Source organism: Mytilus edulis, chromosome 14 (assembly GCF_963676685.1).
Source record: "Mytilus edulis chromosome 14, xbMytEdul2.2, whole genome shotgun sequence".
Taxonomy (NCBI): domain Eukaryota; kingdom Metazoa; phylum Mollusca; class Bivalvia; order Mytilida; family Mytilidae; genus Mytilus; species Mytilus edulis.
In genome coordinates, this window is record NC_092357.1 from 20435997 (window position 1) to 20447600 (window position 11604).

Sequence of the window (11604 nt, forward strand, 5' to 3'; positions counted from 1 at the left end):
AACGCCATGACTGTCTTCTGATGTTGATTGTTTAATATGTTCGGTGCTTGATGCATTATGTTTTTTATGTTCAGTAGATATCCTATTATGTTCAGTAGTTATTACATTATGTTTAGTAGTTTTTACATTATATTCGGTGCTTTGGTTATTATGTTCAGTAGTTTCATTATTATATGCAGTGGTATTTAAATTATGTTCGGTACTTCTGACTTTATATTCAGTACATTTTTCATTATGTTCAGTACTTTCGACATTATGTTCAGTAGATTCAATATTATTTGCAGTACATTATATAATACCTTCAGTAGTCCCGGTTTCTTTATATTCAGTAGATTATTCATTATGTTCAGTAAAAGCATTGGTATTATATTCGGTTCGTTCAACTTTATGTTCAGTGGTTGTATCATTATGATGATGTAGTAAAAGTCGGTAAGTCAATAACGGAAATTGTCGGAAAAAACGAACGCGGATATTTTTGACGGACATTTTATTATGAATACCTTTATGTGATTGAATGAAAATGGAAGAAACGAAAGCAGTTTTAAATCGGTGTTGTTTACGTTCCCAAGTTGGCATTTTCTACCAGGAAAAAATAACTCCTGACTTAATTTGTAAGTTGTTGCTACAATATTTCGCATTATTTGGTATGAACGACAGGAGAAAAAAAATGGAATGAAGAATAGCTTGTGTTCCTTTCAGCAGCAATATTTTTGTCTAAGAATTATAACAAGTTTTTCATTCCCAAAAGAAGCACTGGAATCCTTACTCAAAATTGATTTAAGATCATTTAGCTGTTATGGAAATTAGTGAGATGTTTAGTGTATCGGAGAGTTCAATTTATCGGAATATGAAAATGTATAATTTGAGTAAACTTGAATTTTCTAATATTTCTGACGAGAATTTAGATGATGTTATTGCAAAACAGGTAGTGGAACTTCCTTGCTGTGGAGACGTATTTCTGCTTTAGAAGAATCACTTGGAGTGATTGTCTAAAGCAGATATTAGCCCAACAAAACAGTAAGGTTTGTGGAGTGTTCCAAAATCCCAGTCCTAAATTGAATAATTTTAAACACTAGTACGTTTCTGATCCATTACAATAGATCTGAAAATCACGATATCTGATACGATCAACGTTGATTGTTGACATTATCAATATATTAAAATCAAATAAAGATCTGGTACAGATATTATTAGCCATAGTATGCTTAAAATGTGTTCTGAAAGAAGCAAGATCGCTTCATTAATCAAAAACTGATTGACTTATGTGGTTGTTGGACTATCAATGTATTTGAATTGGGACATGAAGTTGGAACCCCTCTCTTTTTGACCTGAGTTAGGACCCCCCTATTTAAAATTGCTGCATCCACCCCTGATCTTTTTTTGATAATTCCAGGTCAGAATTTTCGTTGCTTTGGATAAGTTGTCATCTACAACTTCACATGACCTGAATAATTTCAAGTAGGGGGTTAAAATTTAAAGTGCCCCTCCCCTCGTATTTTGATAGTGAAGTTAACCCCCGGGAAGACCTTTGTTTGCCGCCTGTGTGTGGGTCATACTTCAACATAATTAAGATGCGGAAAGTTCGGATCAGCCTGTTTTCCAAAATGCATAGATTTCGCAACACGTTACATCATATTTGAATATATATTATACCAAATGGTCAATATTAATCATTCATGTGATTTGTTCTGGGAAGTTTGCAAAATTTCAATGGAAGCAAGTTCTAGGCATGGAAGAAAGACCATTCACAATTTGTTTCACATTTGTTTTTTCTCTCTTTTAATTATCTAATACATGTAGTATATTAAGCTTTCAAATGTAGAATTCATAAGATCAAAATTACCCTGTGAAAGACCCCCTTTTGTGCTCGCAATTTCTTACCCTTGTATTAAGCTTTTCCAATCTAACTAAAATTTTAAAAAAGCCTTTTAACCGATCTATTTATGTACCGGATCGGCAACTTTATCATTTATTTAATCAGAAAATCTACAATATAAAAAAGAAGATGTGGTATTATTGCCAATGAGACAAATATCCACAAAAGACCAAAATGACACAAACATTGACAACTATAGGTAACCGTACGGCCTTCAACAATGAACAATTCCCATACCGAATAGTCAGCTATAAAAGGACCCGCTAAGACAATGTAAAACAATTCATACGAGAAAACTAACGGCCTTTATGTAATTTTTTTTTTAACGAAAACCAAATATGTAAAGTATTAACAAACGACAATCACTGAATTACAGGCTCCTGACTTGGGACAGGTCAAGCATTAATAATGTGGTGCCATTATAAACATGTTATTTGCCAGGAGTCTCCCCCCTCCCCGAAAAGAAAGAAATAGCCTTGCTCCAAGATATTTTTTTCCTGCATCACATGGAGCTTGAATTAGAATAAATACTTAGTATGGAAAAAATAACTACAATTCGAAACACAAAATCCGAAGGCACAAATCAGAAAAAAAGGTTTGTTTTGGAAAGGCTGCCGAGGTAAGAAATATACATAACATATTTGACCCTTCCCTTGTCTGTTCTATGAATTAACACCCTGGGTTTACAATCTCAAACATGCTAAGAAAATTCCAGTGAACCACCAACGGCACCCATTAGTAGTTAACGATTTGATTTCTTTCAAATAGTTAATGTATGACATGTATGTACGTGTCGCTTAAAACACGACCATATACCAAATGGTCAATGTAAAAACAAAAATTGCCAATGAGACAACTCTCCACACTGAGTGATCAAAATGACACAGAAATTAACAACTATAGGTCACCTTACGGCCTTCAACAATGAGCACAGCCCATACTGCAATTCAGCTATAAAACAATTAAAACGAAATACTATATATAGTAACTAATGCCGTATTAGTGATAAAAAACACACCAACAAACGACAACCAATGAATTACAGGCTCGTGGTTGAAGACAGACACATTATCATATATACAGAATATACGACGCGGATAGACATGTTAGCGCGGTGATCTCAACCCTCCCCTAACATGAGATTGTGATGTAAAAGTACAACACAAGTAAGAACGTAATAACGAATTTTAATCAAATAACTGAAGTACTGAACATCGGATGACCGCATCGTCAAGCCTGGAAATGGGTCAGAAACATACTAGTGTTCAAAAATATTCAATTTAGGACTAGGATTTTGGGACAAACCTTACTGTTTTGTTGGGCTAATATCTGCTTTAGAAGAATCACTCCACAGCAAGGAAATTCCACTACCTGTTTTGCAATAACATCATATAAATCCTCGTCAGATATATTTGAAAATTCAAGTTTACTCAAATTATACATTTTCATATTCCTATAAATTGTACTCTCCGATACACTAAACATCTCACTAATTTCCATAACAGCTAAATGATCTTAAATCAATTTTGAGTAAGGATTCCAGTGCTTCTTTGGGAATGAAAAACTTGTTATAATTCTTAGACAAAAATATTGCTGCTGAAATGAACACAAGCTATTCTTCATTCCATTATTTTTCTCCTGTCGTTCATACCAAATTATGCGAAATATTGTAGCGACAACTTACAAATTAAGTCAGGAGTTATGTTTTCCTGGTAGAAAATGCCAACTTGGGAACGTAAACAACACCGATTTAAAACTGCTTCCATTTCTTCCATTTTCATTCAATCACGTAAAGGTATTCATGAATAAAACGTCCGTCAAAAATATCCGCGTTCGTTTTTTTCCGACAATTTCCGTTATTGACTTACCGACTTTTACTACATCATCATAATGATACAACCACTGAACATAAAATTGAACGAACCGAATATAATACCAATGCTTTTACTGAACATAATGAATAATCTACTGAATATAAAGAAACCGGGACTACTGAAGGTATTACGTAATATACTGAAAATAATATTGAATCTACTGAACATAATGTCGAAAGTACTGAACATAATGAAAAATGTACTGAACATAATGAAAAATGTACTGAATATAAAGTCAGAAGTACCGAACATAATTTAAATACCACTGCATATAATAATGAAACTACTGAACATAATAACCAAAGCACCGAATATAATGTAAAAACTACTAAACATACTGTAATAACTACTGAACATAAAATACATACTACTGAACATAATGCATCAAGCACCGAACATATTAAACAATCAACATCAGAAGACAGGCATGGCGTTCCATGCAGATGACCTTTGATAAGATGACTGCTTTATCGGAGTTCAATCTTTTTGGTCGTAATGGATTTGCTTAGGGTATGTTGAAGGTAATTCATAACACCGAACATTAATATTTGTTTCGCAATAGTTATAAAAATATTGCCAGTTATATTTCGGTGGTGCTTAACTTTTGGCGGCCTGTATATATATAGCGGCTTGAGTTCATCACATGAATGCTCGCGTACATAGTATTACTCATACACCATCGTTAGAAAAAACGATAAGTATGAATTATTTTATTATGTTTAACATGTTTAAGAAGGGCATTTATTTGCTTATGCTAACAAGTCAATGATTAATATTAAGGTACGTTTATTCCCTTAATATTACTTTGTTGGTTATGACATTTTCAAAATATGGAATTTCTTTATCTCTTTTGTGAAGATGCCCCACGAGTATATTTCAGCAAGAAAGACAAATCAGTCAGAATTATAGAGGGACATCCACTAACAATTGGATGCAATGGCAATGGTTATCCAAATCCAAATAATTTTACATGGACGAAGAAAACAGGTTTGTTTGAAAATTTGATTTCAAACTTGCCATCTCTATACAAAAATAATGTAAAGAGAACTGATGCTGGAAGATATGCATGTGAAGCGTCCAATATGATAGGAACAGGAAAAAAAGAAATAGATGTGCTTGTAATGTGTAAGTGTTTAAACATAACTAACAGGGGAATGCATTTAAGCGCGTTGGTATTTTATATGGTATATGATTTTACAAACAAATGGAAGTTTCTAACGACCTTAACTGGCTATACAGACAGTGCAAAATGGTAATCAGAAATCAATATAAAGCTTATGTAAATATGTTAGTTTAACAGTGTGTTATCAGTCTAAGACCTATGAGTAATAGCCAAATATGTATTAAGTAAAATCATTGACTGCTGATTTGGATGATTGAAATTACAACAGTTTTAGAATTTATGTATGAACCACACTAGCTATAGATCCCTCCTTTAAGTAAGTCTCCGAGGGTAGCATCAGATCAGTAATCAATACTTCGATATTCATATCTTATTCAAAACATTTTTTTTTGTAAATTGTCCGTTTATAGATGTCTAACCTATCAACTCCACCTGAAAAATACCTTTGATGGTTATTTTTCATGCATGTTTTACAGGAGTGTGTGAATAACTCAGTTCGTAGAATATGATTTTCCAGAGTTATAATCAATTCAGTAGTCAATATAAGATTTATTGCTTAACTTCATTCTGTTTTTGTATGTATCTAATAAATCATGGTTGGAGTATAATAGAAACATAGGTTCCTGTTAACTTATGTGAAAAACAGATTATTTTTACAGTACCGGGGTATCAAATATAACTACTTACACGTATAAACTGTTCCAGAAAAGTTAGAGTGTTTATTCAATCATGAAAGTATCTTCCAAATTGAAACTGAATTTCTTAATTTTATATAATATTCAAACTTCATTTATATGGACTCACAATTGATTTTGTATTTTCAGATGCACCTGATGTAGGTATTCAATACAAAAACTATACCGATGCATCAAAGGCAAGACTTTTGAAATGCAATGCAACTGGAATTCCCAGCATATACAATTTTCATGATTGGGAACATACATCGGATTTTGGTGACCACATCCGCTTTCTATCCGGAGGTAGAAATGGCTATTTAGATCTACCAGAAAATGTCAAGGACAACAACTATCAAGACAACGGGTATTATAAATGTACAGTAGACAACACAATCCCCGACATACGTAGCAATATTAAACAAAATGCTGAAGTGTATCTGGACGTGAAAGGTATGATTTCACACGTCTGTCTAAAATGTATTTGACTGCTTTATAAACCAAATATAAAAGTAATAGTTTACCAATTTGACAAAATTTAACGATATCGTGTACCATGTAATGTGTTGTACATTTCAAGCGTTAATTTATAATTATAAATAAAATGGCTGATTACCAGTTTATTTCTAAAAATAATATTACTTCACGTTTGTATTTTATAATAAATGTGACTTCTTATGTCCAAACTAAAAGCTTGTTTGCATATAGTTGTCGCTATAGGACTCCTTTCTTGGACTTGACCATTCTAAATACATTTCAAATTACGAAAATGATTAATTTTTTGCTAAAAGAAAGGCAATGATATGTTATCCTTTCTGTACAAATTCAGCAAAACATTTTCATTTCCAAAGTATGAAACCTTGGTTGATATTAACTGCTCAACTTGCTCTGTATGTTGTTTTGTTAACTAACTAATTGTGGTGCAGACATAAATCATAATGCACAGCAAGTATGTATTGCCTATTTGATAAGGAATAAATGCCACGGGAATTTCTCGTTACATTGAAGACCTGTTGGTGACCTTCTGCTGTTGTTTTTGCTATGGTCGGGTTGTTGTCTCTTTGACACATTCCCCATTTCCATTCTCAATTTTACCATATATTAATTGTGTTTTCATTTATTCCCTTATAATAAAGTCACAATTTCTAAGTTGCAGGGTTGCAGCAGGTATTACACTCGTTGATTTTACTGATGGATATAACATATATTTGACATGTGACGTAAATTAACTTATTTTGTAGGAAAACCTTTTTTCGTCATTGATAACACTGACACAGTTTATGGTGAATATCATCAGTTCGTCTCCGTAGTCGTCAACATCTTCAGTAATCCGAAGTATACAACTTTAGAAATATTTGATAAAAATGGTGGTGATATCAATTCTGGACCACATTTGAAAATTATAGAAGAATACACATCTATCATTGATACTTTTCATAGTACAAGAGTTCATGTCAAGGGATATCGGATAACAATCAGAATTGAAAATCTCACTGATGAATACTTAACGGAATATACATTTAGTGTAATGAACGCTTTTGGCCAAGGTCAACATAGATTATCAGTGCTTCGAGGAAGTAAGTAACGTTTACCTTTCCTTATGATTTGCATTTAATTTTTTTTTTTTAATGAATGTTTTCTCTGTTCAAATACTTTTCAAATGTTTATATTGAGGCTTAATGTTCAAATATTTGATCTTCGTTCGTCACACTAAAATACAGTATTTGTCAAATTGAGTACATCATCTTGAGCAGGACAAAACAATACATGGAAATTGAATACTACTGAATACGTCGTAAATATGTTTGCAAGACATCGGTCGGAAATGGTGCTCACTTTGTAGTATTTTTTTTGTTTCATATCACACGACTGGTTTACATGATAGTAAAAGGTGCTATAAATATCTTATAAAATAAACATTTCGCCATTCTAAAAGGACAATCTATGTTGAGTACCACCTATGCAAGGTTTTTATTCTATATATGTAGCATGTTCACAGCTGCAGTTACATATAGTTTCTCATTTAAAGACTTAATTACGAATATAACATAATAAGTATCATATTGTAGGCCCCCCTGATACGCCTGTAGACGTTTCATTGAAGCCTGTTGTAAATGACGTGAAAATCGAATGGACTCCAAACTTCAATGGTGGATTTCAACAATGCTTTTTTATAGAATATCGAGACGAGGACAGTACAGTGTGGATTGAAGTGCAGGCATTTAATACTACAACCAATTCGGGAGCTTCCTGGACAGTTCACAATCTGAACTATGGTCGATCGTACAACTTTAGAATTTTTGCTCGAAATAGAATCGGGGATAGCAATAAAACTGATGAAATGTTTGTAACAATTAATCGTAAGTTTTTTTTTCTGTTTATACATACATATCCAGCGTAAGATAAAAAAAAACCAATGATATAGGTGAAAACTTATTTGATTCTGTAAAAGCCGTATCCTAAAACTAATACCATGTAGTGTATCAAACTGTACTATTTATGTTTTTAAGAAATAAATTTAACGTATTGGTTACACATTTGCTTATACTTATAATAATTTGCACATTAATGAACATTGAACTACACATTTTTTACACTTTAATAAGAATATCATGTTTGCTTGTGAAATAGATATTTAACTATTATATGTGGGGTCATTATCGATCTACTGTATGCCACATGAAAAAAAAGCAATACTCTACGTACACCTTAAATTCCTAAAATAGCCAAGCATCTTTATGATATGAAAAGCAATAATTCACGCAGAATCATAAAACTCATGACTTAGCAAATAGGAAAGGCATCAACGTTATTTAAATAGAGGTCAATCCACATGTATGTGTGTTTTATTACCAGCTCAATTATGTGAACTTCGCCTTAACTGATAGATGTTGGTCTTTGCAAATTAATTAAAAATAACACTTCCTAATTACATCTTACTTAATTATATGTTTTGTTTGTTTAATTTGTATTTGCTTTAAATATTGAAACATAAAGATATGTTTTTTTTTAGAGGAGCGCACACATGTTCCATTCTATAGCATTTTGACCGGATCTGCTTTAGTGATTGTGTTATTGATTATTGTGGTTACTGCGTGTGCATATACAAGAAGTTTGCGCAGTAATATCAAGATGAATCACAGTTCTACTCAGACTTACAATATAGAAGAGGGTCAATATGAAGACATAGACGAAGAACAAATGATAAATATACATAATGTAGAAACATCGGGTAGTTGTGGCATACTAGAAACAAACATTGACAGTGAGTATGAGCAACCAATAGATTCCTTAGGTACAGAGAACAGCGTTAGTCATCAGCAGAACGTTTCGTCGTCAAACAGCGAAAGCAGTGAAAATGACATTGATGAAAATCACACGTTTACAAAAGACGTCATTGTCAACTCATATGAACAGTTAACTGATAATCCAGAACCTCCTCTACCATACGACGAACTTAATCAATGATTTGATGTTTAGCATCTTGTTTATTATTATCAAGTAAATAAATATTACTTGTTTTTTTGATGATTCAATTTTAATAGTTTTCATGATAATTTTGAAGATATTCTTTTTTTTTTTTTACAGTTTCTTCAAAATATACCCAAATATCTTAGGTGTAACACCACTAATTCGGACCCGGCCAGAAAGCACATACCAAAAAGTAGTACATATTTAACACAAAATAGTTCCTACGCATGAGTGTAACTTTCAAAATATGTAGAATATTTATGTATTTTTGGCATCAAATGAAAGCTGAAGGACTAGATAAGTGATCTTTGTAGAACACTTTTGGACTTATAATTTTGAATATCAAAAAAACTGAACCAAATTTTAAAAAGAGGGTACATCTTGTCTGTTTGTCAGATCTGAAGTACCTGTTTTGGTACACCCGAAGTTCCGGGAACCAGTCCTTTCTTATATGCCATTAAAGGTATGTTGATTTTTTCAGTACAAATCACCATAAAATGTTGCTTTGACATGCAATGACTGCCACTTTATTTGAACTTAAAATTAAAGAGGTGTGCCTGCTTGAAATGGAGGAATTTAACATAGAAAGCAATGGGACCATGAATTAGTGGTGTTCTTCCTATTACAGAGAATCATCAGAAATGTAATTTTTAGAAGTTGTACCTATTCCAATGAAAATAAGTCAAATTTGATGTTAGTAATCATGTATAATAATCTTGTTTTGGTGAACCATTCTGTTTATGGGAAATGTAAGCTCTTAAATTGGCATACTTAGGTAGTTTAGCCTTTTATGGTCACACAACATGCATGCAGTTAAGACTTGACTCCAAGTTCTTTTGTTTGCATTATTTGTGATTGAAATCAATACAACATGTATATTATGACTTGTGTATGGTACACAAAAGTTCTTGATCAAATAATCCTATGATTTATCAAGTTTTATTGTTTTTCTTATGGTAGCCTTTTACAATCTAGGTAAATGGTATATGCTCATATAAGAATTTCAAAATCTCACTGTACATGCAATTTTGAACCAGTTTAGCAAGTTATCTAGCTGAGGGATATATAAATTGCTCTAAATAATCTATATTTTACCACAGAAGTATGGTTTACACCAAAAAAAAAGTCCCTTTTCCAATTTGAAGAAAAAAGGGGGGACAATATTCTCAATTATGTCTTTATGATTGGACTAACATATTTTTTTTAATGAAGAACCTGTGATAAAAATATGAATATTGGTGAGCACATAACTTTCCTAATAGAAATTGATAAATAAAACAATATTATATTAAGAACAAAAAAGTACATTATTGACCAATATATAATATCCATATGCAGTTTTCTTTGAATAACTCATATATTACTACCATTCCAATTTGAGCTTAAAATTAGTAAAATAGTATTTGGACTAAAGCTTTATATGTTGTTTATTGCTTAGAATAGATCATAGAATGAAATAAAGTGATTCTCAAATCAATATAACAAGTTTGGTTCTGTTATAGGTGTAACACCACTAATTCGGGCCCAGCCAGAAAGCACATACCAAAAAGTAGTACATATTTAACACAAAACAGTTCTTACGCATGAGTGTAACTTTCAAAATGTGTAGAATATTTATGTATTTAAAAGCTGAAGGACTGGTGACCATTGTAGAACACTTTTGGACTTATAATTTTGCATATCAAAAAAACTGCACCAAATTTTAAAAATGAACTTAAAATGGAAGAGGTGTGCCTGCTTGAAATGGAGGAATTTAACATAGAAAGTAATGGGACCATGAATTAGTGGTGTACTTCCTTTACAAAATTTATATGAACATGATAAACGCCAATACATTTAGTTGGTGCAAAAAGTGCTAGCTTTAGTCTGCCGCTCATGTATTGACTATGAGCAAATGATAAAGAAACTCACCAAAGTTATAGAGGTACCAGACTTATCATTTTAATTATTATGATGAGTTTCAATCCTCATTATTGTACTTCTTATTGAAATAGATAAACTAGCGTATATCGGACATTTCATTTTTTCTTTAAATGTTTCTAAATACCTATTAAGAAATTTTTTTTCAAGGAACATGTTTTTAAATAAATGTAGAGGGTCAAAAACTATATTTGGTATTTGGGATAATATTTGGAAAAACAAGTATACTTACCATCAGAATAATGATGATGTTTTGCTTTTGGATCATTTCGGTCTTGTTCAAGCGAAAGCAAACGTAAAGGTTTATGTTTATTCTATTTGTTCGAATGGAAGACAACACGATTACCGAAAATCTAGATTAGAAGATGTAAACGGGCATTACAATTAAAAGCATTAGAAACAAGAAAACTTTAGTCAAACACAAACATACAAACAAAAAAGCGGTAGTCAGTTACACCGCGCATATTGGGGTCAAAAACGGATGAGTTCAACGTCTCGCAGGGAAAGCAGTGTTTGCTAGTGGCATTCTTTCCCTGATATGTATTTCTGTTTTACAATTTGATTATTGAATAATTGCTTCGCATTACAATTTTGGATTAAATATGTGATGTGTACTTGTAACGGTTTATTTCTTCCTCTGTGATATTTTATCCTGGGGATAATTTG

General features: G+C 32.1%; 1 protein-coding gene across 1 annotated transcript in view; it reads left to right on the forward strand.

Moving 5' to 3' along the window:
* The window catches only part of LOC139504029 (neural cell adhesion molecule 2-like), a 34274-nt gene extending 25252 nt beyond the window's left edge, over window positions 1-9022 (forward strand). Inside the window, exons 5-9 of the mRNA XM_071294083.1 lie at window positions 4609-4875; window positions 5698-6000; window positions 6789-7124; window positions 7617-7907; window positions 8561-9022. Coding sequence (XP_071150184.1) covers window positions 4609-4875; window positions 5698-6000; window positions 6789-7124; window positions 7617-7907; window positions 8561-9015 — 1652 coding nt within the window. The 3' untranslated portion in view covers window positions 9016-9022. The remainder of the gene's footprint in view (window positions 1-4608; window positions 4876-5697; window positions 6001-6788; window positions 7125-7616; window positions 7908-8560) is intronic.
* The last annotated feature ends 2582 nt before the right edge of the window (window positions 9023-11604 follow it).